This window comes from Chrysemys picta, chromosome 14, assembly GCF_011386835.1.
Source record: "Chrysemys picta bellii isolate R12L10 chromosome 14, ASM1138683v2, whole genome shotgun sequence".
Taxonomy (NCBI): domain Eukaryota; kingdom Metazoa; phylum Chordata; order Testudines; family Emydidae; genus Chrysemys; species Chrysemys picta.
The window spans coordinates 8,320,623-8,348,048 of NC_088804.1; the positions used below are offsets into that span (position 1 = coordinate 8,320,623).

At 51.2% G+C, this 27,426-nt stretch overlaps 1 protein-coding gene across 4 annotated transcripts; it reads left to right on the forward strand.

The window, feature by feature from the left end:
- The first annotated feature begins 344 nt into the window (after nucleotides 1–344).
- On the forward strand, nucleotides 345–25,664 carry LOC135975570 (L-selectin-like). 4 transcript variants are annotated; one of them, XM_065566887.1, is made up of 6 exons: nucleotides 345–573; nucleotides 12,816–13,100; nucleotides 15,977–16,366; nucleotides 17,847–17,954; nucleotides 20,176–20,492; nucleotides 24,188–25,664. In XM_065566887.1, the coding sequence occupies exons 2-5, from the start codon at nucleotides 12,857–12,859 to the stop codon at nucleotides 20,484–20,486; spliced, it is 1,053 nt and encodes a 350-aa protein (XP_065422959.1). In that variant the 5' UTR covers nucleotides 345–573; nucleotides 12,816–12,856; the 3' UTR covers nucleotides 20,487–20,492; nucleotides 24,188–25,664. The 4 variants fall into 4 exon arrangements, 3 of the variants coding, with proteins under 3 accessions (XP_065422959.1, XP_065422960.1, XP_065422958.1); XM_065566886.1 differs by lacking the exon at nucleotides 345–573 and adding an exon at nucleotides 9,169–9,449; XM_065566888.1 differs by lacking the exon at nucleotides 12,816–13,100 and having other exon boundaries at nucleotides 348–573; nucleotides 16,146–16,366.
- Nucleotides 25,665–27,426: the final 1,762 nt, after the last annotated feature.

Genomic DNA, 27,426 nt, shown 5'->3' on the forward strand with positions numbered 1-27,426 from the left:
CCCTTCCCCATCTCTCTGCAGACGGGACCTTCCCTCCACAAGCAGTGTGTCCCCCTCCCCCACCCCCTGCAATCATCACAGCTCTCCCCACTTGTTTCCTTTGTTTCCTCTCCCTGTATCTATTCTATTTCCTCTTCCATCCCCCCTTTTCTGGGGCTATTTCCATCAGATCTTTTCTTGTCTTTTGTGCTTTTGTTTTTTCTGCTGTCTTTTCTTTTCTATCTTTTCTCTCCATTTACTTCCTGCAATGGGGTGGACTAGGCCCAGAGGCCCCCTGCTGGAGGCCTTAGGGTCCTGCCACATCCATCCGAGGAAAGGAGCAGTGGAGAGAGACTGTGCAGGAAGCGACCAATCAGGGAAAGGCTGCAGAAAGCAGCCAATCAGGGCTCAGGAGGGCCATATAAAAGGAGCTGCAGAGGCTAAGCCATTCAGTTCCTTGCTGGAGCTAGAGGACTGTAGAAGGGCTTTTGGCCAGTGAAAGGGAATGGCAGCACCATGGACAGTGCAGTGGTGGTGGGCAGTGAGGAAGAGCTCCTGGCTGGTTCCTGGGCCTGAACCTAGAAGACCCCTGAGGTAAGGGTGAAGTATTGGTGAAGGCTGGGGCTGTGGGGAAGTGGCCCAGGGAAGTATCTGTGGTGTGTGGCTGCTATTCTTAGGATCCCTGGGCTGGGACTTGGAGTAGTGGGTGGGCCTGGGTCCCCTCCCCTCCCATAGGCCACTGGGGAAGGACTTCTTGGGGGCATGGCCTGATACTATCTGAAGACTGCAGACACATTTGACCATGGGGTGCTCATGAGAGATGGGTGCCCACTGTTATACGTCCCCTTCCCTCTTTCCCTTGCTATTCTCTCGTTGTCTCCCCTTCTGTCCCAAAGCTTCCCAATCTCCTGCCCTGCTCCCTGGCTGTTTCTAATTGGCTCCAGGTGCTAACAAAGAAGCAAAGTCTGACTCAAATACTATATGAAGGAGTCCTCTAAAAACACCTGTAGTAAAGGGATATTGACAAGCTCCCCCATCAAGTGAAATTCCCCATGGTGCAGAGAGCTGGGCCAAGGCCTGTGCCCCAGGTAAACTTGCAAACCAGGGTTTAACTCCCCAGTGCTCACACACAAGCTCAGAGTTGTGCACTCCACTGTAATGCAGAGGAGTGGCATTTCCTCTGGGTCCTCTGTCACCCCCATAAGACCTACTGCAGTAAAACACAGCCCCGTCCCTCATACCCACTCAGAGGAAAGCTGTGTGAATGTTCCCAGCTGTGATGGGGAAGGAGCACAGGGTAAAGTTCTAGCCCCACTGAAGTCATTGGGAACTTGGCCATTGACTCCCATAGTGCTGGGAGTTCACCCACAGCCTTGCTGATCACAGGTCAAACAGAAGCATGGACACTCCTCAGTTCAATGCACCTAGGGGTGTTTGTTGTTAACCAAGAGAAGAACTGTTGTCGGAATGACCTGTAACTGGGCATGCTGGCAAAGTCCAACTGGGGGACTGGATGGGGGGTCAGCCAGGAACACATGACTGCAGGTGTTTGGCGAGAACAGCTGTGGAGGTGGAGAGGGAAGTTGAGTTGGGTGCTTATCTAGGGGCAAGGACGCATGGTGGGAGATAGGTTAGATCATGTCCAAATCCCACTGCCATTTGTCCTGCCTGCTGGGTCCTGTTCTCTGCCTGTTCCCATAAAGGTTCACAGGCAGGCGCTACCCATTCTTCTCCTAGTTGTTTCTGTGTCCCCAATTCCCCATTGTCTTCCTGCCCAGATTCTCCCTTCCCTATCACGTTCCCATTGGCTATAAACAAGGCATTCTATATGCGACGGTGGGCTTGACCTCAATATTGCAGCAGGACCCCTGTGGAGAGTTGGCTGGATGTGACCGAGGGAGCTATCATATGAGTGGAAGGCAGCAAAAAACCCACCAACAACCCCAGCAGCTGTAGACAATAGACTACCCCTGAATGTGAAAAGTAGGGCATGGTCCTGCGGCTCCAATTAACCACCAATCTTCTCAGAGGCTGCTGGTGGTGGGAGAGGTCTGGGACCTACGTCAGATCCAGCTCACTCCACTGCAGGAAGGAAAAGCCATGCAAAAGAGCAACAGACTGTACTAAAGACAGCATCAGATCGGTCTGTGGTGAAGTGACCCCTTGGAAAAGAAGCCCCTGAATTTGGGAGAGTTTAGGTACAGGCTGAGGCCTACCTCCATGTAAAGACTTCAAACAGACAGGAAAATAAACTTTGGGTTTCTAGAGCTTGGTGAACTCATGGGGAAATGGGACAATAAGTGGGTGTAGATGATAAGATAAATACTACTGCAGTCCTGTTTAACAGAATTGCTACATTCTCTCTGGCTCCCTTGCCACCCTCTTCTCCCTTCTCCCCCTCCCCTCGGCCCTGTATATAAATTCTGTGGTGGTCAAGTCACTCTGGCCCACCAGGCAATCACTGGTGACGCTGGGAATTTCCCCCCACGAAAAGCTCTGCTGAAAACTAACAGTAGTTTTCTTGCTCAGATTTGTTTGAAACTTTTTTAGATGGACACTCTGAAAACAAGCCATGTTCTGTATGAAATGTTTTGATGAGGAAATGTGATTGACCTTTGTCTTATGTTGCTGAAACGCTACAAGCTGAGGAGCTTGCAGTAGCTATGGCGATATTTTAACAGTGGATGCCTTTTAATTATGTCAATATGATCAGTACAGCATCCCCTGTGCTGTTGCATTTTACTGTTTTTTATGCTGTTTCTCAATTTTTAATTGTGCTTGTCCTGCAGAGTTTAGTATTGAAAATGAAAATTGGCTGGGGAATCTTCTCACTAGTTCCCATTTGTGAGATAAACACGCTGGTTGGCTGTTCAAATGATCAGCAATGAAATAGTTAATGTAGACATTCTCAAGTTGGTACAGAATTAACACTTCTGTTAGGATGCACTGAGCAGTTCACATCTCTGAGCTATTGTTTCTGCCTGCCTGCAGGCTCAGGATGACAGTTCTGCAGTAGGAAGGGCTTTTTCTGACACCACAAAGGCTAGAACCGTAGGCTGGGATTGTTGAAGGCTCCCAGGAGACCGGTGACCAGATGCCATGGGTGGCACTGTGGTGATGGTGGCAGTGTTCAGTGCTGTCTGAAGTCACCAACTGGGCCAATCCTAGGGCTGTGGAGCAAAGGACAGGAGGTGGCTGTTCTGCTCAGAGACCTTCTTCCCATTCCCCGTGGTGGCTCCTCCTTTGCTTTGCTGTCACACGCCTGCCCCTGCACATGCCCATGCGGTTTCTGAGTGTAGCTATCCTGGGTTTCTCAGGCTCACCAGTGCTGCTTCTCCCTGGGACCAGAGTGTGTTGCTGTCATTCCAGTGTTGTATCTCCTGTGGTGCAATATTGGGGGCCAAGCTGCTGCCATCCCAGTATTGAGTCGCTATTTCTTGGGACATGGTAGCTCTGGGGCAGGAGGCTCCCCTCTGAACTCCCAGGTCTCAACAGGTGACTGACGTCAGGACAAGAAACACAAGAATCAAGGGAGGCAGGCTGTCTATTGGTTAGGACTCTGGGATCCCGTTCCTGGCTCTCTGCTAGACTCCCTTTGTGGCTTTGGGCAAGTCACTTCTCCTTTCTGTGTCTCAGATTCTCCCATCTGTAAAATGGAGCTAATACTAATGACCCCTCTGTGCCCCCTTAGTACACGGCTTTCCGCTCCTGTGATAGGGTGGGGGGCTGATGGGAGTGTTCCTAACAGGGTTCACCTGCACTGGGACCTCACTGTGCTATGACCCCATTTTCACTTCAAATCCCCTCACGAATGGGCAGGTGGATGGGGGTGGGGCTGCTTTAAAATAGATGGAGACCCTGCTGGGAAGAGCAGTGACCCACCGAGATGCCTTAAGGAGTCTCCAGTGGCTGGTCAAGCTGTGATCTCGGCTACACGCCCTGGCATGTGAGAACTTCCCAAACTGAGCTTCCTTGAAATCCCTCTCCAGGGGAGAACCAAAGCAAAAACTTTCAGCTTGTCAATTCTTGAGCCCCTCCCCGCACCTATCCCAGCTATAGTGATCTCCGCTGTACTGGTGCTGTGTCGGGGTCCTTCCCCAGAGTTCACTTCCCTCAACTGCAGCTTCAGCCAAGATCCCCCTCAATGCCGCCTCTTGCTGGGAAGTCTCCTCAGTGCCATCCCTTTGCAAAGTCCTCAGTGGAGAGGATGACAGGACCCCTGAGCGGAGTTCTTGCCACCAGGTAGGAGCCTTGTTCCCCTCAGTCTCTGTTCAGTCTCATTATGTGACCAGGGACCAGGGAGGACCCAAAATGTCATGGAGGATTTCAGGTAAAGCTTAGGCAATGAGTTCTTTAGCTGTACTTCCCCCTGTTTGCTGACAGAGGGCGGCAGAGTTCCTTCTCTGAGCAGTTTCTGTCTATGGAGTTCTGGGTAAACAGCTGATGGAGCAGGTGTTGGCTGCTCTTTCCCCTCTTCACCAATAGATGGTGGTAGTGAGCTGTGTAACATCTGCGTTTCAGGCTGCCGGGCACACACATTGCATGGGCTGGTAGCTGTGAGCTCTGCTACCAGTGCCACAGAGTTCCAGTACCAGGGTGACTGACACTCGTAAAACACAGACAAGGAGGGTGAGGCAGGTAATCTCTTATTGAACCAACTTTTGCTGCCTTTCAAGCTCCACAGAGCTCCTCAGGTCACAAGAAGCTGGAAAGCTTCTCTTCACCATCAGAACTTGGTCCAGTAAAAGATATTACCTCACGCATCTTGTCTGTCTCATCCTGGGACTCACACAGCTACAACAACACTCCTGAACTGGATAAGTTAGATTCTGTTCTAGTGGATGGATTGGTGCATACAACCTGAAAGAAAATTGTACAGGGACTTTGGGGCTAGACGTGGTCGGAAACTGTTAAATATCTTCCACAAACTTTTGAAAGGAACAAATTAATGTTTCTGGGAAGTCTTTGGGTTTTTATTTAAAAACAAATATTTCCCTCAACTTTTCAGTTTTCAAAAATTGAATTTTTTGGCTCTTGCAAATTTTTAAAATGGAACACCTTACTGACTGTTTCCAAAATAACTTTCATCAGAAAATAATTTTTGACCAACTCCACTGTAGCTCAGCATTCTCTCCTTCCTCATTTGAGCACTGGGCCACTTGCAGCTTGGTGCTCGGTCTATTGCAGGGGTAGGCAACCTATGGTACGTGAGCCAAAGGCAGCACACGAGCTGATTTTCAGTGGCACTGACACTGCCTGGGTTCTGGCCACTGGTCTGGGGGGCTCTGCATTTTAATTTAATTTTAGCTGAAGCTTCTTAAACATTTAAAAAACCTTATTTACTTTACATACAGCAATAATTTAATTATATATTATAGACTTATAGAAAGAGACCTTCTAAAAATGTTAAAATGTATTACTGGCACGCGAAACCTTAAATCGGAGTGAATAAATGAAGACTCAGCACACCACTTCTGAAAGGTTGCCGACCCCTGGTCTATTGTGAGGTCACTGGACCAGATCCACCAAGATATTTAGACTCCTAATTCCCAGGGATTTCAACAGGAGTTCAGGGCCTAAATATCTTTTGTGAGGATACAGACTGTCCCATTCTGATTCTTCAGTCTTCCAAAGTCCTCTACCAAAACCAGGGTAGGAAAAATCTTTTATTTCAAGAGTGAAATGCAAGCAAGAAAAACGTTGTCCCGGGTCGCAAACGCTATTATGCTCCCTTCTCAAGTGAGTTCACAATGCCCCAGTGATGTAGGAAAGTGCAGTTAATCCTAAGTAACAGTCTGGGAAATGGATAAAACATTAAGGCTGATGGGAGAAAAGGACATTGTATCTATAGGTTTCAGCGTGGTAGCCATGTTAGTCTGTATCAGCAAACACGAGGAGTCCTTGTGGCACCTTAGAGACTAACAAATTTATTTGGGCATAAGCTTTTGTGGGCTAAAACCCACTTCATCAGATGCATGGAGTGGAAAATACAGTAGTAGGTGTGTGTGTGTGCACACAAAAAGATGGGAGTTGCCTTAGCAAGTGGGGGGTCAGTGCTAACGAGACAATTCAATTCAAGTGGAAGTGGGCTATTCTCAACAGTAGAATACCAAGGGAGGAAAAATCACTTTTGTAGTGGTAATGAGGTCAATGTAAACAGGGTGGCCCATTTCAAGCCATTGACAAGAAGGTGTGAGTATCACCAGGGGGACATTAGTTTTTGTAGTGACTCCTCCACTCCCAGTCTTTATTCAGGCCTAATTTGATGGTATCTAGTTTGCAAATTAATTCCAGTTCTGCAGTTTCTCATTGGAGTCTGTTTTTGAAGTTTTTTGTTGAAGAATTGCCACTTAAGTCTGAGTGTCCCGGGAGATTGAAGTGTTCTCAGACTGGTTTTTGAATGTTATAATTCTAGACGTCTGATTTGTGTCCATTTATTCTTTTGCGTAGAGACTGTGTGGTTTGGCCAGTGTACACGGCAAAGGGGCATTGCTGGCACATGATGGTTTATGTGACATTATGGGCTGAAGTGTCACCAGTTTGAATCTGGAAACTGCTCCCCTCCCCTGTGGCCGTGTTACATCCCAGCAGCAATCAGGGGCAAGGGGTTAACTGACTGGGCTCTAAGGCTGGCCAATTAGAGGGTGAGGTGACTCTCTCCTGAAGCTATTGACACAGCCCATGCAGAAGGGGAGGTTTAGCAACAAGCAGGCTGTGGAGAGGAGACCCTGGAGGACTCTGCAGCACAAATGGCATTTGTAGCTGCTGCTGGTGGTACCTTTTGTTGGGGGAGAGGCAGAGAAGTGATGGGCTTTCCCTGTGCTAGATTCAGGAAGGAGCAGTGACTGCCCAATACAAAGGGCTATTAGCTGAATTGCCCAAAATAATGTCTCTGAAAAACGAGTTCTGTCCTGTCTCCAGAGGACCCTGCTTAATACTTGCCCAGTTTATTTAGGGTTCATGAAAAGGGGTTTCCCTGACCCAGGTGGAGCTCAGGGCTCTGTGGGGGGAGGGGTATGGGGACCCAGGTGGAGCCTCCAGGGCCAAGGTGAAAGCAGTGATCCTTTGCAGAAGGGGAAATGGGACACCTGTTTCATAGTTCCTGTCCTGAGGCTGAGAGGTGCCCCAGAATGACTGCAGGATGGAGTTACCGATGGTGCAGCGACAGAAGGAGCAGCTGTCTGCAGAACATCAGGCCACTGGGGAGGAGAGGGGTGGCCTGATCCTGATGGTCATGAGCTCGAGGGAGAGCTAGAGACACTGCGTGCAGAGACCTCGAAAGCCTGGAGAAGACTGTGACTGACACGAAGACTGGCGTTAAGGAGTGTGGGGCACATGGGGAATATGGCTATATGACTACGATATATGGAGTCTATTTTGGGTTGGGGGTGAGAGCAGTCCAGAGGGGGCCTCACAAGTAAGGGAAAAGGCAGGTTTTTGTGGAGGGGGGGAAGGTATGTCACTCAGTGGCTGGCACCTGGAACTGCAGTAGGTCCTGCATCCCTGTTGGGACAATGAAGGGGGCCAGGCAGCACCTGGGGCTATAAGGGGCAAAGGGCATTCCTGAGAGGGAGGGGCTGTGAGGAGGAACTGGCTGAAGGAGACTGCGGTAGGAAATGACAGGAAGCATCTGCCAGAGTCCCTGAGATGCAGAAAGTGAGCTGAGAAACTGTCTTGATTTTGTTCCAGTTTGGGACTAAACTGCGTCAGAGCCTGGGTGTGGCTGTGAGCCTTTGGCAAGCTGGGGAGAAGCCTGGCCCTGCGACGGTTCCCGTTCCGTTCTTTGGCAGGAGTCTCCTGTAGCCCTAGGCTGTGACAGACGCTGCCTTCAATCCGATCTCCCCTCCCCTGCCTGGGTCTCCATCACTCTCCCGACTCATGTGTCTGTGACCCTGTCTGTCACTGGCTACATGTTGAGCTCCTGCATCTCCCTCTGGAACCAGTGAGAGCTGCAGGTGTCCAGCCCCTCTCGGGACTACCCCTGTTGGCTGCGTTTCATGGCACCGTGCTGTGCCCTACATCTTGTGTTCTAGGCTGATCACTGCAGAGCCACCCAGGGACTGACAGCCAGTGCCTCCTGTACAGGGGAATACAGGCAGGGGCTTCAGTGTTAGCTGGAGATGGGCAGATACCAGAACCATCACTCCACCCTTCCCTGATCGCTGGGGGCTCTGATAAAAGGACCTATTGGCTGTGGGCCCATATGTTGTCCAGCCTTGTTTGTGAATGACCCGCGTGTAATGTGGGTTGCCTTGAACTCCCAGATCTGTTGTTCACCCTGACCCCCAGGGCAGGAGCAACTCCCATTGATTTCCGCTTGGAGAAACTCTTACCCTCCAGTCCGCATCAAACCCTGACATCGCTGGCCTGAAGCTTTCAGGAGGTTGGGCTTCTAGAGTTTTCCAGTGAGCAGAGTCAGCTCTGCCAACTAATTCCATTGCAACAATTTGTACTTCGCTGGGTGACCTGGGTTCAGTCTGTGTAGTGGTGTAAGGACAATGTCTGAGAACTAGAGAAGTGGACAGAGGCTATTGAGTGTCAACAGGAAGTGGAGAGGAAATAGTTGTTTAGCTATATTGTAGAGGGGAAGTTAATGAGAGCTAGAACTGAAGGGTCGGGAGAGGTAAAGACAGATCTCTCAATGGTCTCTGATTCTCTCACTCAGAAATTTAATTCCATAAAACATGAACAGGTAATAAGAGAGAAGCGGTGTTTTGCTTACTTCTCCCAGTTCAGGATGTGCCCCAGTGTTCCTTATGACCGATTTATGGAAATATTGGACACTGAGGTTGATGAATGGGGCATATTTGTACAGTTAAGGAGAACCTTTTTTCTTTGATGGGGGTATTGGTTTTCATAACCATTTGTCCCCATAACGAGTGGCACTGGTGGTGATACTGGGAAACCGAAGTGTCTAAGAGAATTGCTTGTGTGACTTGTGGTTAACCAGTGAGGTGAGACCAAAGTCCTCTTTGGCTGGCTGGCTGGTTTGGTTTGCCTTAGAGGTGGAAAATCCCCAGCCTTGGGCTGTGACTGCCCTGATTTAGCAATTTGTCCTGAATTGGCACTTTCAGTTGGGTCCCGCCAGAACCGCATTGTTACAACTCACTATACCAATCATGCATTGGTTTCCTAACCACTGGGCTAAGGGATATATTGACAGAGGATCCCTCGGTTTCAGCTGTCGTATTCTGGATCAATACCAGATCATTGGAGCAGGGGACTGGGCCCTGGATTTCTCACCTCCCAGCTCAGTCCCTACCCACCAGGCTTCACAGTCACGCTCTCTGGCCCAATGAATCTTCGAGCTGTGACTCGGTGCGGGGGGAGGAATAGGGAAGGGATGCAGTGAGGTTCTGCACACTTAAAAGGAAGTGCTGCAAGACACAGCCAAGCAGAGGGACGGTTTAAGCTGTCTCCGGTCCAGGGATTGAGCGAGAGGGGAGGCTGGCAGGTCGGCACTGGAGATGGTAGGTCTAGCACCTTCTTCTACCTGGGGACGTGGCTGGCTTCACCTGCGCAGTGTTTAGGAAGGAGGGAGGCAGGCAGAGGAGCTGCTGATCACAAGGGAGAGCTACAAGCTGGCTCCTTAGCGACAGCCCCCGCCCCAGACACCTCTGAGTGTGGGGACAGGGGACAGTGCGAGGAACAGAGACCCCAAATGGCCCCCAGAGCAGGACCCTGCATGGGCAGCAGGGACGATGCCCTGACAGTGCCCCAAGACCCCTGCAGAAGGAAACTCCAGGTGGTGAGGGGGGGTTGAGTTCTCTCCTGTGCTCAACTCGCCAAGATTAATTGAAATGAGACCACCCAGCTTCAACCAGCAGAGCCCCACTGCCCCGCCCTGAGCTGTCAGGGGAACCCCTCCCCACTGCCCAGCCCTGAGCTGTCAGGGGAGCCCCCCCCCTCCCCACTGCCCAGCCCTGAGCTGTCAGGGGAGCCCCCTCCCCGCCCACTGCTGCCCAGCCCTGAGCTGTCAGGGGAGCCCCCTCCCCCCCCCACCGCTGTCCAATCTTAGCAGTCAGGGGAGCCCCCGCCCCACCACCCAGCCCTGAGCTGTCAAGGGAGTCCCCCCACACTCCCCAGCCCTGACATACCCAGGGGAGCCCCTCCCCAGCCCTGAGCTGCCCAGGGAGAGCCCTCTCCAAACCCTGCTGCCCAGCCCTGAGTAGCCAGGGACAGCCCCCTGCTGCCCAGCCCTGAGCTGAGGAGAGCCCCCCTGCACTCCCACCCAGCCCTGAGCTGCCAGGGGAGCCCCCTATGCTGCACAGTCCTGACTTGCCATGGGGAGCCCCTCCCCCCACTGGTCAGCCCTGAATGCTCAGGGAGAACCCCCATTGCCCAGCCCTGAGTGGCCAGGGAGAGAACCCCTCCCCACCCCACAGCCCAGCCCTGAGCTGATAAGGACAGCCCCCACCCCCCCTGCTGTGCAATTGGGATTTCACTCAGTCACCTGAGCTGGGAGGCTCTCTCCCCCAGCAAACCCATGAATATCCCCTGCACATCAGCTCGAGATCCCGACCTGGGAAGCAGAGCTAAAGGTTAAAACACACATGGGGGGCTCTTCCCCGCTTTCCCTTCCCTTACTTTCTGCCTTCCCTCCGGAGCTCCTACACTAATGACTTTACTGAATGCTAGCCAATGGCTCCCTGTGCCCCGCAATTCCAGCCAGGTGGCTGGTACAGCCGGGCTTTGTGGGCATCACTAGGAAGAGCTGGCGCACGGGCGGTGGAATAGCAGCAACCCCAGTGTTGCCTGCCCAGAACTGGGCCCGAGATGGCAAACAGGGGGTTCGTCGCCCAGTATGCTCGGCACCAATAAAGACACCGAGGGGAGAAAGCAAGCCAAGTTTATTTCAGAGCTCTGAAATGGCACTAGGAGACCAGCATGTCTCAAATCCAGTGCAACAAATACAAACAACTTTTACCTTTTATACTCCAAACTGTTTGCATACATCTCTTTGTCTGGCTGTTCCCCCTTACCCCTCCCTTCCAGACAACTGGTACAATAAGCTCTACATAAGCTTGTGAGAACTTTCCCAGTCTTTGCGACCTTGAGTTAGACGCCTGCAAACGAACTACCCCGCTTCTTATCTCTCTTATTTCTGCTAGTGTGAGTGAAACTGCAGCCATCTGCTAAAAAGCTGACATTACATTTCTGCTTCAGCCTACTTCAGAGCCTGTCAGCAGTTAGCATAGAAGTAGGTGAGAGTTCCCAAGATGGAGTCACTGTGGTTCACAGACCCAGAGCAAAAGAGCTTCATCGGCACTTTTGGCCTTCCACTCTCCCGAGTTACCTGGTAGCTATGCCTAGTGGACCCCAACACCAGCATGAGGATTGGTTGGGAAAGTGGAGATGGGCTACCAGAGACGGCCTCATTCAAAGCCTCCCTGCCAGCCAAAAGACAGCATGGAGCCCCTCCGGCCTGGGAGGCTGCTTGGGGAGCCAGCCAGCCACCCCCGGGAAGCTGAGATCCGGATGAGAGGTGCAGCCAGGCCTTGCCACACCACCAGCCTAGCTTCACTGGTTCAGACCACACCCCTCCTTTCCCCAAGATCTCTGGCAAGGCTGGGCTCAGCCCCTGTTGGTAAGATGTCAGAGGGTACATCTGCACTGTGCTTTACACCCACAGCAGTGCGTCTCACAGCCCAGGTTCGCAGAGCTCACACTATTGTTGACGTCACTAGGCATCACCCTAGGTAACTCGGGAGGGTGGAAGGCCACTAAGTGTCAATGAAGCCTTCCTGCACTAGGCCTAAGTGAACCAAACTCCTTCCATGTTTAAACTCTAATCAACCTCAAAAGCCAGGTGCAATTGGAATATGTAAGCAAGCAGTTATCTGTGTGCAACCCCCTGCTCAAGCGGTAATAATGAGGCCTGCATGTTTCAGGCTGAAGGGAAAAAGGACAAGATAACGGTTTAAAGAAGTTACTAACAAGCTAGGCTTATAGATGCCAAGAATGACTTAACTGCTTAAATGTAATCGTTATTTGCTTAGTAACTATTATCAGGGACGGGAGGGGTAGAGGGAGGAATGGGGGGAGAAAGGGAGGGCTAGAGGGGAAGGGGGGGGGTGAGGCTTAACTGCAAAATGTATAAAAGAAGAAAAACTGTTCCTGTTAGTGTGCTTGATTTGAGACATGCCAGTCTCCTTGCACCGCTTTGGGATCCCAAATAAACTTTGTTTGCTTCTCCACCTGGTGTGTTTATTGATGCGAAGCACACCGGGCAACGAACCCGCTGTTGCTGTCCTCGAGCACACCTGTGCTGGCAACACTATGGCCCTACACACAGCTGTGTAGACACTCGGGCTGGTGCAGGATCCTGCCCTCTGAAGCCCAGGGAGAGGAGGGGCCTGCTGGCAGCATTTCCGGTTTAGACCCAGGGATGGTTCCCATTGTTTCTAATTCTAATAGAACTCTATTACACTGGAATATTGCTCCGACTGACTGAGCTGCTCAGCTGTTTATCTGATTTATGGACAAAAACTGCCTCCATCCTCTGAGCTGAACTCATGACACTGACCGACAACATCTCACACTCCTACTCACGTTCTCCGGGACGTTCATTAACAACCTGTTGTGGAGATGATGTTGCTAAATCGAATCACTTGCCTTAAATTCCAACGGTTCCTTCTTCCCCTGTGGAGACTGGCAGCTCTTCCCTCTGAGATTCTGCATTTTATCTGCATGGTAAATGGGAGCTAATCAGAGACAGTGTCTGTGTCAGCCAGGTGTGTCCAACAGTGTCTGTTTCAGCTCAGTGTGTAAATATGCCTGGACCTGCCTGCTGTGAAGCACAGAGGGGTTTATGGACATGTTTTTCTGACCCCCAGGGCAGCGCCGGAGGACTCTGCTCCAGTCCAAGGGCTTGGGGATGTGGCTGGAATGTCACCCGACTCCTGTGCTTTGCTGCCATTCGCTGGGGAAAGCCTTCCTGCAGCTCTTTGATGGCCTGCCGCTGCCCCTGCCAGGGGAGAATTCACAGACGTATCCCGGGAAAGCCCTGGGAGGGGAGTGGCATTGTTGTGGCACCATCAGTCGCTCCTGGTCTGCTCAGGGACATTTCACTGCCAGGCCCATTGAAACCGTTTCATTTGGGCCAGAATTCCCACCTGGGGGTGATTATTTAGGGACCTAAATCCTATTCCTCCTAATCTCTTCTCTTGGCTTTTGGCCCCTCCTGTATCCCAGAAAGCAGTAGAGTCCCTAGCAATTACCTGAGAAACACAGCCCACTGAGGCTGAGGGAGCCAGGCGCTTCCACCCTAGTTACAATGGAGAGGCCTTCACATGGGCCTGCTTGGCTTCCCAAGACAGCTCACAGTTCCCCAGCCAGGCCAGGGGCCGATGAACTCCTCCGTACAGGTGTGGTCCAGGCCAGCCCTCCCCTCTGCAAGTGCTTCCCTGGACCTGCTGACTGCATTGAGAAAGTCCCAACCCCATTTCCAGCACTGGCACCAGCAGCAGTGCGAGTTTTGGTGCAGACAGAGTGCAGGGGGTTGGCACCTGTCATGGATTAGAGGGTCTGGGCCATGCCCCAGCCTTTAAACCAGGCCCTGGGAGTAACCCCTTTAGTGTGCCAGACTTCCAAGGGCAGGCCACGTGACTATTACTGCAGGCCTGGGCCTTCGGACTCCAGCTCCCCTGTTTCTCACATAGTGACAGGTTTCAGAGTAGCAGCCATGTTAGTCTGTATTCGCAAAAAGAACAGGCGTACTTGTGGCACCTTAGAGATTAACAAATTTATTTGAGCATGAGCTTTTGGTGGGCTACAGCCCACTTCATCAGATGCATAGAATGGAACATATAGTAAGAAGATATATATACATACAGAGAACATGAAAAGGTGGGAGTTGCCCTACCAATTCTAAGAGGCTAATTAATTTTTTACAATGTGGTAGGCGTGTCGGGACAATGCCACGTCTGGTTTCCGCCTTAGGGCTCTGAACCGCCGACGGGCATGCTCAGGTGTTAGCCCCATTCTAATTCTGGCCTTTTGTTTAAAATGTTCGTAGTCGTTCATGTGTTCTTTAGGCATTTCATCTGCTACAGCCTGGAATGGAACCCACAATTCCTGAGGTCTCTGCTGTCAGCAAATAGCTGTGAAATCCACTGGCAAAATGTGTGTCTCATCTCCCTCTAGTGCTGGCCCATAGGGAGTATGACAACCTGCTACTGCTATTGGTTCCTCCATTCGCTCAAGTGGCAGAGGTCTGTGCACGGGATCTCAGGATTTTAACCCTGCTGATGATCCCTATTGGTGTCACTATGATGCCACGTGATGGATCTTCTGTTTTTTACAGTTTGCTTTTTAAAAAACGTAGGAAGTTACAGACACACACACACACTACAGAAAAACCTACTTTAAAAGAACACTGTTAACGTTTCAAAGTCAAGCACTGATACCTAGGGAATGCCAGAACCCTTGCCTCGCTGAGTGCACAGGATGGACCTACGCTAGGGAATGAACGCAGGTTGTACACTGAGAAAAGCTGTTGTCTGTAGGAGCCCTACCCCATCTGTTGCAGGAGCTGGAAGGTGCGATGAATGAGGTGGGGGGTGCAAGAAGAGAAAGGATGGTTTCAAGGGTAAGGCTGTTGACTGCCGCCCTGGAGAACTGGATTCTATCCCTGCCTCTGCCCCAGAGTTGCCATGTGGTGCTGGGCAAGTCACTTAAACCAAACTTTTCCCGGGTGGCCACTGAATGTGTGTTCCTCACTTTCTGGGTGCTCAAATTGAGACCCTGGGGTCTGATTTGCAGAAGTGCTGAGCACTCACAGCTGCAACTGAAGTCAATGGGAGCAGTGCTCTGAACATAGTGCTTTAGAATGCTAAATACTCCAGAAAATCCGGTCCTCGGGGTCTCAAATGCAGATACACAATGTATATCCGCGGGTGCGGATATCTGTGGCTATAAAGCGGATCTCCACAGGTTCGCAGGGCTCTAGTGACAGCGAGTGAGACCCACAGGGCCATGGCCAACAACTGGGCCAGGAACCGCAGCGGCGAAAGAAGCAGCATGTCGGGCTGTCGTCGCAGGAGCCAGAACCCAGCCCAGGCAGCTCCTCCGGCATGGCTGTACCTCCGCCAGCCCTGCCAGCGGGGCGGGCACTAGACTGACTGGCAGCTGTCTCTGGTCACACTAGTGTGTGCAAGCGGTGTCTCCTGACCGGGAGCATGTGCGCCTGTCTCGCTCGTTGTCACTAGAGCCCTGCATGTCTGCGGTATCTGCTTTAGATCCATGGATATCCGCATCTATGGAGATAATTATGTGTCCGCGCAGGGCTCTACTCAAATGGGACACCCAAAATTACTTCCGGCCTTAATCTCTCTAGTCCAGCTCCTCAAAGGTATTTAGGCACCTAACTTGCAATAAAGTCAATGGCTGTTAGGTGCCTAAATACCTTTGAGAACCAGTGCCTCTATGCCTCTGTTCCCATCTGTGAAATGGGGATAATACCCCCCTCTCATCTCCCAGGGCTGTTGTGAGTATAAACTCATTCATGTCTGTGAAGCACTCAGATACTGGCATGATGAGCGCTATAGAAAAGCCTTTGGGGAAATGAATAATTCTGTCTTCAGAGCAGGGTTTGTATAATGTGCAGTAAATAAGGTTGGGGTGGGGGGAGGAGCAGTCACACATTGACCAGTGAGGAGAAAACACACTATTGAATAGCTCCTCATTCAGTGAGCACCGTCCATCCTCTGCACCGAGGGAGGCAGAGGACCCATGGAAAAATAGTACATTATCATGCCATTAAAGACTATACCATTGTGCATGCGCACAAGGGGGCTGAACTCAGTTACATGAGCAACCTTAATAGTGGCATTTCCTAACGTTTGATCGCTTGACTTTGCAACCTAAATAATGTTCTTTTAATGCAGTTCCTTTGTGTGTGATATAAGATATAGTCTGGTGTCACCCATCGATAGTCAACTCATAGCTCTGTCACTGACTGTAACACAACTTTGCCTGTTTTTACTCTTTCCAACAGTGCTAGTGACTCAGGTGGAAGTGGGAGCCTGGACCTACCATTATGGTAACAAATCTGATTACTCCTGGGAGCTGGCCAGAAACTTTTGCAGGTCATTCTACACTGACCTCGTAACAATCCAGAACCAGGGGGAAATTGCTTATCTCAACAATGTCTTACCCCACCATAGAGCATACTACTGGATTGGGCTACGAAAAATAAACAATGTCTGGACGTGGGTTGGCACCAACAAGGCCCTGACGAAGGAGGCTGAGAACTGGGCTAACAAGGCACCCAACAATAAAGGGAGAAACCAAGACTGTGTGGAGATTTACATAAAGAGGGATCGTGATGCTGGAAGATGGAATGATGAGAACTGCCAAAAGAAAAAGAGGGCGCTGTGTTACCAGGGTAACCACCCCACCATTGTCATTCTCTATGGAAGTGTGGGTCTGTCTAACACGTGTAGGGCTGGGGAGAGTTGCTGGATTGACAGCTCTGGAGAAATAAGTCCCTAATTGTTCATAGAAGAGTGTCAATGGCCCGGCCGCCTCCCATGCCCCCTCGTGGTCTGAGGTTGCTCCGCAAGCCACTCTCGCCTCGCCTGGCGGGAGTCTTTCCCTACTGCCTGGAGTCTGTTCTCCCTGGCTCTCAGCCTTCTTCAGCCCTCTGGCTCGGGCTTCCTTCCAGGCCCAAACCCTGCCCCCGGTGAAGGGTTTCCTGCAGAAGCCTCCTGGCTTGTCTCTCCCTGAGCATCCCCCTTCCCTGAAGCTTCCTGCCACTTGTCCAGGGACATCAGCTGACCCCTGCTCAGCTGTGCCTACCTGGTAACTAGGGTTGGCTGGCCCCAGGCCTCTAGCCCTTAAAGGGCCAGACACGCGGTTACAAAGAGGTACTGTCTGGGCAGAGGAACATCACCCACCCACCCACCTAGAGTGCCTCAACCCTCATGTGCAGGGTCAGTCGGTCTCCATGGCCCACCGAGTCCTGACTTCTCTACAGAGACAGCCACCAAGGGCCTGGTTAGTGCTAGCTGGTGTGAGGCGTTAGTGATATTGTCCCGTGGCCGGCAGCACAGATCTGCACCCGCTTTGCATGTTAGCTGCTGTGTGTAACACCTGTGCCTGGGAGCACTCACTGCTCTCTGTGCCTCGCTGGTTCCTTTGGCTGGGGCGTTAAAGTCCTGCCTTCCACGTTCTCCCTCACAAATGGGCCACGCAGACGGGAGCTGAGCCTGGGCTCTCAATGAGTCTTGCTTTGATCCCTACATTCGTCTCCTCACAAAGTCCCGTTGTAAATTGACATGCCAGGCGCTTGGTCCCAGGAGCACCTGTTCTGAGCCCTGGGGAGATGCAGTGGAGTCTCCTTGCCAAAGAGTTACTACCCTCTTCGGAGTGCAATCAGTGCGGGGTGGGGGGGGGCAGGAAGCTCAAAGCACAGCCTGATAGCCAAACGTGGCACACGCTGCCCTCTGATCAATGCCTGGGTGTGTCCCCTGCAGGCCCAGCATGCAACGCTCCATCTCAATCCAGAGGGCAGCCTACCCGTCCAGGTCAGCGCTGTCCACAGGCAGCGCCTCTGGGTCCACGAGCAGTGTGACCATCTGTGCAAAGCAGCCACTGCCTCCAAGCTTCTGGCAAGGTGCCAGTGCCACCTGGCTGGGCAAAGCTTGGGTACCCAGGATGGTATCTAGGCCCCGAGTGCTCCTGCAGGGCCGGAGCCAAGGCCTTTGAAAGCAGGTTTTTAACCCATGACTTTAACAGGCTCTGACAGAATCCCGCAGTGAAGAAATGCAGCAGGGATGGAGTGCAGGATCCGGGCAGTGGGGTGGGGTCTGACTGGGCTCTAAGGAGTTGTTAGGGTGGATCCTAACCCAGCTGTATCTCTGCAGCGTCTTGCCAGCGTTCCTCCTGCAGCCAGCGTGGCGAGTGCGTGGAGACCATCGGAAACTACACCTGTGATTGCTACCCTGGTCTCTACGGGCCTGAGTGTGAACACGGTAAGGGCAGTCGAACAGGGGCACTAGGGGAGGGAGCCCCGCTGCAGGGCCTGCTACAGTCACTGCATTTACTTTCTGGAGGGTCCCAACTCCCCCTGAGGGCATACCTGGCTCTGTAGAGGGTCGTTGGGGAAGAAGGCCTCTGTCAGGACTTGCAGCTCCTCTGTGCTCGGGTCTGTAAATGGCCCTGGCAGTCCTGGACAGCCCTCGGCTCCCTCAGGGTCTGCAGCAGCCTCCCAGCTCTGTGGGTTTCTTGTCTTGGGTTGGCTGTAGGGTTCCATTGTTGAAGCTGATGGTGGTGTCCAGGAAGTTGATGCTAGTGTGGGAGTGTTGCCCAGAGAGTTTAATGGCTGGGTGGGTGGTGGTTGTTGAAGTTGTGATGGAAATCTGTGTGGGAGTTTAAGCGTTGCATTTTGCTGCGGTTCTGGGAGTACGTCTCCCAGACCCGAGGAAGAGCTCGATGGAGCGAAAGCTCGTCTCTCTCACCAACAGAAGTTGGTCCAATAATAGCTATTCCCTCACCCACCTTGTCTCTCTAATATCCTGGGACTGACACAGCTACAGTGCACTCAGCGTGATGGCATTTCTCTTGGTCTGTGACACAATAATTTGAAACACCGCAGCCCATCAATTCTAACATTGGGGAGGACGGAGGACCTGGTCTGGGGATAATGCTGGAATGAGGATACAGCCAAAGCCCCGAGCATGCAGGGAGAATGGGGGACCCTGGAATGGTAGAAAGGGAGAGAATTAGGGCACAGAATGCTCCTGGCTTGGGGCAGAATTGGGGACTGTGGCATGGAGGGGGTGGTGGTGGAAGAAATGGGGGAGACGCAGAGCTCCTGGCAAAAGGGTGGGGGCTAGGGAGTCCCTGAAATAGAGTGGGGTGGGAGGGTGGCACCCAGGGACCTTGTGGGGGACAGAGGGATGCAAAGAGTCCCTGGTGCATGCAATGTGCTTGACTTGACTTACAGAAGTAACAAAACATGGGCATCTCTCTAGTTTAGCCCCCGAAGAGTCCAACCCAAACCCACAAAGGGCCGAGCAGAGTCAGGATAAAGTTGTATGCTCAAAGGTCCATCTAGCCCAGTGTCCTGTCTTCTGACAGTGGCCAGTGCCAGGTGCCCCAGAGGGAATGAACAGAACAGGCATCATCAAGTGATCCATCCCCTGTCGCTCATTCCCAGCCTCTGGCATCCCCATCCCCGCCCATCCTGGCTAATAGCCATTGATGGACCATCCTCCAGGCACTTATCTGGTTCTTTTTTGAACCCTGTGGATCTTGGAACACCAACAAAAACCACTGTGTGTTTTGACGAAAGTGGAGTCAAATCTGTAGTAGATTTGGTGAATCAGTTCTCGTCAGCGCATTGGCATTTTCAGTCTAAGGTAAGTTTTGCCAGAACATTTGCAATCAGCTCTACTGTACATGGACATAGTGCGAGAGCCCCTGAGCCAAAGAATTTACACTCTAACAGACAAGACAGACAAAGGGGGGAGAACGGGCAGATGTACTAACAGTAGATTGGGAAGTGAGACAGAGATTAAAGGACTAAATCCACACAGGGCTTTAGGCCCTTAAATCCAACATCTGGGGGCCATGGAGATCCTCAAAACCCCTGCTCAGCTGCCGCCTGGCCCTAGAGCTGCTGAAGTTTCCACCAGTAAAAGCAGCGCTAAAGACTTACTGACACTCTCTCGCTATGCTGTAAGCACAGGCCTGTCCAGAATAATGGTTGCACCTCGATCCTCACTCCCCTGCCATTGCCAGCAGAAGGGCATCACTTCTCAGAACTGCCCATTCCACGTCCTTCAGGGAATCCCATTTTTCTGTAACAAAGGAGAATTGGCCACCCTCTCTCTTGCCCTGCATTGGGCTGGTGGAGGGAAATAGGTCTCAAGAAGGGTTTGAATGTAAGGAATTTGGCAGGCGTGTCAGGCATACACAAGGTTCGGGTAAGATGTCACATTGTTGGAGGAGGTTTGTCTAGACTGAAGCTTCTGGGGTTACCTGCTCACTAAACAGAGCAGAAAAGTCTTGACATGCACGATACAGCTCTATATGGGGCCTAACGAAAGAACATCCGTTTAAACTCTTAACCAGCAGGGGAAACTAAACAGCAGGACTGGAGAGATTCATTTTGTACATCTGCCCTTGTCTGGTGGCACATTGAACTATTTCTCAATGAAGGTGCCATCATCTGTGTTTCTCTTTCTGCAGAAATTACCGACCTGATGGTGAATCAAACCCCAACCAGTGTCAGTGATTTCGAAGGCTCAGAACTTACCATGAATTGTACATTCAAGACAGTCAATAACAGCACCATGTATGTGCGATGGTATAACTATGGGACGGAGGCACTAAAGACAGAGCTGGTGAATGACAGTGATGTGATCACAATCCTGCATTTGGACAATGGGTTTGCCTCTCTCACTTTGAAGAATGCGAATTCATCTGATACAGGAACCTACGTGTGTGAGGTGGGGATCACAGCAAGGAACCTGTTGTGTCAGGAGCCGGAACCCAGGTGACCATCAGTAAGTGTCAGCAGTCTCCTATGTGCTTCCTACTATGAGACCCAGATACTGTCAGTTCCCCACAGAGCGACGGAGCGGGAGCAGGGAAAGCCGTGCTGAGAGCAGTGCTTAATCTGTGCCAGGGCTTGCCAGGCCTGGCAATCCATAGCCCCGGCCCTCCTGGGCTTGCGGCATCAGTTATGAATGTAAAAAACAATTGCTTGAGCCCTGGCACCTCTTTCACTACAAGTGAAGCCTGGCCTGAGAGACAGAGCCAGGGACAAACACGGGCCAGGAGTCCTTTAAGCTGCTCTAAGTTATGCCCAGCTCTGAGCTTCTTTATGACAGCGCCCAAAGACTGGGCAGGGACGGGCCGGGCATAAAGGCGTCTGGAGCAACACTCGGTGCACCCGAGAATCTGTTCCTCTTTTCTACATCGGTTCTTTCACTGCCCTTTTCATCCTAGTATCTGAGGCCCAGATTTGCAAAGGTATTTAGGCACTGCTCCACTCAGCCCTGGAAGGCCTAAGTGACTTAGGAGCCTCTCTCATTGGAAGTCAATGGGGCACTAAGTCCCTTTTGAAAATGAAATGGAGGCTGCTAAGTCACGTAGACTTTGCTCCACTCAGCACTGCAATGCGTAAATACCTTTAAAAAATCTTGGGCTTGAGCAGCTTCCAGCCATGCATCAAGCAATGTGACTAACATCTGCCAGGTGTGGTCCATTCTCTCTCTTATCCTCTCCCAAGAGGGGGAATTGTGTGTGCAGTGGAGCATTTAGAGTAGGGATTTTTTTTAATGCATTTAACTGACACCCACAGCTGAACCTGTGCAATGGTCTCAAGTTGCGGTGGGGGAGGTCCAGGTTGGATATCAGGAAAAACTATTTCACTAGGAGGGTGGTGAAACACTGGAATGTGTTAACTAGGGAGGTGGTGGAGTCTCCTTCCTTGGAGGTTTTTAAGGCCCGGCTTGACAAAGCCCTGGCTGGGATGATTTAGCTGGGAATTGGTCCTGCTTTGAGCAGGGGGTTGGACTAGATGACCTCTTGAGGTCCCTTCCAACTCTGATATTCTATGATTCTATGATTCTAACCTGATGCTTGTGTAAATACACATGTTCAGCAGTTGTCAACAGAATTACTGTTTTGAGGAGGTGGTGAAGGTTCTAGTTAGTGTTGCAATCCGGTGCCAGTTCCAAGCATCAGGAAGCAGTGTGGCATTTCAGTACTGCTGTGTGCTGACAGGGGTAAATGCTGATTTTGTAATGGCGACCACTGGCAAGGAGCTTTAGATAATTTGTACATTCCGAATCCCCCTGTTATTCTATTGTTATGTTAAGAGATACAAACCTTGTAGGATTTCTGGTTTCCCTCCTCCCCTACTGAGCCAGTCCCTGTCCAGTTACAGATCCATCCCGCTAGCCTAGGTATGGAGTCCTGTTTATCCTTTGGATTGGAAGGTGCAGAATTAATGAAGCCATTTCCCCTTGGGATCAGGGGAATTGGGAGAGTTTTTGTGAGTCTAGGGTGGAAACTATTGATGGGGTCAGTTAGGGGAGCATTGCTCTCGGTAAGGGCTCTGGCCAGGTCTCTAGTGTCTTGGTCTGCTAGGGATTTCCTACTCCTGCGTCAGAGTCAGCGTGCTGGCTGGCCTCATGGGAAGGTTCCCCTAGGCAGAGGGCTGAACCCAGCCTGGTGACCCCACAGGTCCCAGCAGCTGGCATATGAAGAGGAACTTGCTGGCAAAAAGGGAGGCCAAGGAAACTGCCTGTGACACAGAAGGGGATGGGAAATTAAGGGCGGGGGGAGAAACAGTTTTTACATCTTTAAACTGTCTCTGCCATCCCTTTATTTATCCATCAGTCTCTGTCCCTCCTTTAGAGGCAAATCTGTCCCTCTCTGTCCCTGCATCCCACACTGACAGGTTTTTCTTGATTTCAGATAAAGGGAGTGTGACGGGTTGGGTCACAAAAAATCCCTCAAGGCTGTCACTAGATGTGCTGGGATACCACTGAAAAGAACCACCCCCCTGCCAGACCTGGTTTCCCTCCACTCCTGTATTGCTGAGTTAGACACACCAGTCAGCTCCAGCACAGACCAAGAGGTTGGGCCACGCCTCCCTGCAGTTCACAGAAACTAAGATTCACTTAGCCCAGGGGTTCTCAGTTAACAGGGACTTTCCCAACATCCAGTATTCAGTCTTTCTAGGAGCCTAAACCCCAAATAAATCTGTTTTACTCTGTATAAAGCTTATACAGGGTAAACTCATAAATTGTCTGCCCTCTATAAACAAAAGTGATTTTATTCAGTATAAAAAGTAGGATGTAAGTGGTTCCAAGTAATAACAGACAGAACAAAGTAAGTCACCAAGTAAAATAAAGCAAAACACGCAAGTCTAAGCCTAATACAGTAGGAAACTGAATACAGGTAAATCTCACCCTCAGAGATGGCCCAATAAGCTTCTTTCACAGACTAGACTCCTTCCTAGTCTGGGCCCAATCCTTTTGAAACCAACGCTATGGCTTATGGCCTGGGTCCAGCAATCACTCACACCCCTGTAGTTACAGACCTTTGTTCCAATTTCTTTCAAGGATCTCTTCGGGGTGGAGAGGCCATCTCTTGAGCCAGCTGAAGACTAAATGGAGGGGTTTCCAAAGCTTTTTATATTCTCTCTCTTGTGGGTGGAAACCCCTTTGTTCTTCTGTGCAAAATCACAGCATCAAGATGGAGTTTGTAGCCATCTGAGCAAGTCACATGTCCATGAATGATTCAGCTTTTTGCAGGCCGACACCATTGTTTACATCATAGTTTGAACATTCCCAGGAAAGCTCAGATGTGGATTGGCGTCTCCCAAAGTCCATTGTCACTTAAGTGTTTCTTGATTGGGCACTCACTCAGAATAGTTCTTTCTCAAGAAGCTGATCAAATACTTCACTGATGCTACTTAGAATCAAACACATGGAGATACAAGTACATAGCCAATATGCATAACTTCAAATACAAAAATGATACACACATACAGACAGCATAATCATAACCAGTAAGTTACAACCTTTCCATAGACACCTTACTTGACCTCCCTTGTACAAGATTTGGTGCAACTATAGGACCTTGGTTGCAACAATGATCTATACGGACACAGTTCATGTCAATAACATCACAGGGAGCAATGCCTCACACGTTGTTTTCGTCATCCGGATGGTTCTCGGGGCGCTTGTTATAATCTCGGCGGTGATGATTGTTGCAGAGTGCGTGATTTCAGAGAAAAGGGGTGAGAGAAATGTCTTCAGTGCAGTCACTGTGCAGAATCAGCCACAGAGCTTGAGTTACACATGAGGTCCTTCTGCCTTTTCCTTCTTGGCAACTTCCCAGTCCCAGTGCGTTGAAATTGAAAAGCTGTTTCAGACCCGGCTGGGACTGTTTTCTTGGCCTGTCTGTGCTGATTTCTGTCTAACATTAAATCCGGGTATCTCAGAACTAGAAGCACAGAGTTTAGGTCTCCATCTTGTAAATGTTCCTGAAGGCCTTTACCGCTCAGGTCTCCCTTTCACAGCACCGATGATCTTTTCCTGTTGCTGCGTCTGTCCAACGTGCTCTGTTTATTTCTGGCTGGCTGGCACGCACGGAGCTAATGCAACCACTTGGACCAGTGCGATGCACGTACTGCAGGAGTATTCTTTAGGTTCTAACTTACTGAGTCTGATTTTTTCCACAGCTCCTGTCAATCAGACAATATGAGGATCAGCTGTTATAGCGTACCCTTGGAGATGGAGCTCTCAGACACCTGTTACCCAGGCATTCCCCCCAACACCATGTTGACCATCCTGCCTGCCAGATTCTGCATCTGCAAATAAACCTTGAACTGAACGGAAGGGAGGGGAGGGGATGCTGGATAATTGGAAGGGAGTTCACAGGTGTTCAGAATAAAAAGACTCCTCTCTGACACCCTTTTTTGAGGCAGCAGAACCCGGTGATTGCTGATGGCTTAGGCAGTCTCAGTGGCATCTGACCCATAGGAAAATATGAGATAAACATTTCTGTCACCTAAAGATTCCCCATTGTGCTACCTAGCAATCACTTTAAAGCAGGAGAGCAGAAACTATGGCCCGCGGGCCGGATCCGACCCGTCAGGGCTTTCAATCCGGCCCGCAGGATTGCCAGCCCCATCGCGCAGCAGGGCTAAGGCAGGCTCCCTACCTGCCCTGGCCCCGCGCCGCTCCCGGAAGCACCCGGCATCACTTCGCTGCAGCCCATGGGCGGGAGGGGGCAGAGGGCTCTGTGCGCTGCCCTCGCTTGCAGACACCGCCCACAGATACCGGGGAACCACGGCCAATGGGAGCTTCGTGGGTCGTACCCACAGGCAAGGGCAGCGCGTGGCGGAGTCGCCTGCCCCACCCCACCCCCAGGAGCCACTGCCAGACATGCCAGCTGCTTCTGGGAGCAGCACAGGGCCAGGGTAGGCAGGGAGCCTGCCTTAGCCCTGCTGCGCACTGCTTCCACACCGGAGCCACCCGAGGTAAGTGGCACCGGGCCAGAACCCACATCCCAAACCCCTCCTGCACGCTGCACCCCAACCCCCTGCCTTGAGCCCCCTCCTGAACCCCAATCCCCTGCCCTGAGCCTCCTCCCGCAACCCCTCCTGCACCCAAACCCCCTGCTCTGAGTCCCCGCCTGCACCCTGCACCCCTCCTACACTCCAACCCCTTTCCCTGAGCCCCTTCCTGCAAACCGCACCCGCACTCCCTTCCGTACCCCTACCCCATGCTCCAGCCCTATAGTCATGGCCGTGCATACAATTTCCCCACCTAGCTGTGGCCCTCGGGCCAAAACGTTTGCGTACCCCTGCTTGAGGCTCATGGAACCCTTGAAGTGAAGATGCTCAGAACAATGGCCAAAACCCCTCTTCCCTATAATTGGTTCAGCTGCTTGTCAGTCAAAGAGGAAATGGAAACATGTGCTGGGAATTGCTGTTCTGTGGGTTCAGATGGCCCCCTTGCTGACGTCAGCTGGGGTACAGTTAAGTACCTGCTTAGGGGTTTGCAGGATTGAAGCCTCTATAAAGGACCATATTTTTATAACTGTTTTTTTTAATTGTTTTGTCACATGCTGCTCTCTAATAGTTAGATTGTTTTACACGCGACGCATAAGGCTATGCACTCCCAAAGTGTTTTAATAAAATTCTCATAACTCTGGCTATTCTTGATGTCCCTATAAATATGCAATCCTTTTTTGAATCTTCCTCTGCTCTTGCCTGCACTGATTGGGTGGAGGTAATCCTGATTGGGTAATCGTGATTGGGTGCAGGTAATCCTCAGCGAGAGGAGGAGGGTATAAATAAGACAATGGCTTCCCCAGATCCTGTCCTCTCCATCTCAACACATGGCGGCAAGAGTGTGTGAAAGACAAAGAACCAACATTGAAAAGTGTGGGGGGAGGGGAGGGGCGGTCTTGGCTGGAAAGCCTTCCAGTCAGTATGGCCTGCGGAAAGTTTTGGGGAGAGAGATCCCTTTTTGCTTTCAAATCTTATTCAGCTTGGTAAAGTTTAGGAGTTAGGATACAACCAATGTTCTTTTCTAACCAATGCTGACTTTTATGCCTATATCACTTAAAATCCCTCTCTGGTTAATAAGCTCGTTTCATTGTTTATCTAAGCCAGTGTGCTTTGGGCTGGAGTGTTTGGGGGATCTCTACTCACGTTAAAGGCTGGGGCATGTTCATCACCCTTTGATGAAATGATGGACTTTTAATAAGTTTACACCATTCGGGGGGGGGGGGTTCTGCGCAGTAGAAGATGCACAGTTCTGGGGTGCAAGGCTGGGCCTGAGGGATATATAGGTACCGCCCTGTGTCTATTCATGACTAGCTGGGCAGAGCATTTGTGGATTCATGGGCCTGACTTTGGATGCTGGTGGCTGTGAGTGAACAGAGCCTGGAGGGGTTCACTGTTCACTAGCAAAGCATTGTCAAAGATCTCCAGGCTAGTGAGCAATGGGGACACAGCGGTTCTACAGTCCCGCTTGGGCCCTAGGGCAGTGGTTCTCAAACTAGGGCTGCCGCTTGTTCAGGGAAATCCCCTGGTGGGCTGGGCCGGTTTGTTTACCTGCAGCGTCCACAGATTCAGTCGATCGTGGCTCCCTCTGGCCGCGGTTCACCGCTCTAGGCCAATGGGGGCTGCGGGAAGCGGTGTGGAACGAGGGATGCGTGGGCCGAGGGATCACCCCAACCCGAACATGGGCTCTAGCCCCACCCAAGGGATTTCCTTGTTCATCACAGCTTCAGCTCAGCATAAGCCCCCTGTCCTTCCAACCCTTCCCTCAGGGCTGGGGCCCTCTGTGGACCAGTGGTCCTGCCCATTGGCTGGAAGAAGGCCCTGAGCCAGTTTAAAACCAGGCTATTTATCCAAAAACCCTTTGTCTATTAGTCCCTGGAGAATCCAGTTTGAAGTAGTATATGTCCACCTCTCCAAGGGGGGTGAGTTCAAAGGGCTGATGACAGAGGAAATACATTAGCATCCCGTCCCTCCTCCAGAAGGTACGTGCAATGCCCCAGTAGCACACAGAGGGAGAGGGGAGAGTGTGAGGGAGATGGTTTCTGTAACAATGTTTTGTCTCTAAGTTTCTAGCACAGACCCAGGCTCTCTGAGCGACTCGAGTTCCTGCTCTGGGTCCTGCACAGTGGACTGGGTCACATTTTCAAAACCCACAGAGTGTTTATCTGAATGATCCATCTTAGTTTGAGGAAACCAACAAAGAACAAAGGTAAAGCATCCCGGAGTGAATCACAATGTGCAATTCAGTAACTGCAGGCATTTCGAACAAACACACAGGGAAGGCAGTGGCAGAGAGATTAAGGGGGCCATTTTTATTTTTTTCTCCTTTTATCCTCCCCTTCCTTTGTCCATTCTTCCCTCTTCCTTTCTGGAGTTTGTTCGTGCTACAGTCATCCCTTAGTTAT

Excerpts from the sequence above, each read along its gene's own strand:
- LOC135975570 (XM_065566887.1), top strand. The coding sequence starts at position 12,857 with ATGTGGCTGGAATGTCACCCGACTCCTGTGCTTTGCTGCCATTCGCTG. Across the intron at positions 16,367-17,846 it reads GAGGGCGCTGTGTTACCAGG|CGTCTTGCCAGCGTTCCTCC; the intron begins GTAACCACCCCA and ends GTATCTCTGCAG. Across the intron at positions 17,955-20,175 it reads CGGGCCTGAGTGTGAACACG|AAATTACCGACCTGATGGTG; the intron begins GTAAGGGCAGTC and ends CTCTTTCTGCAG.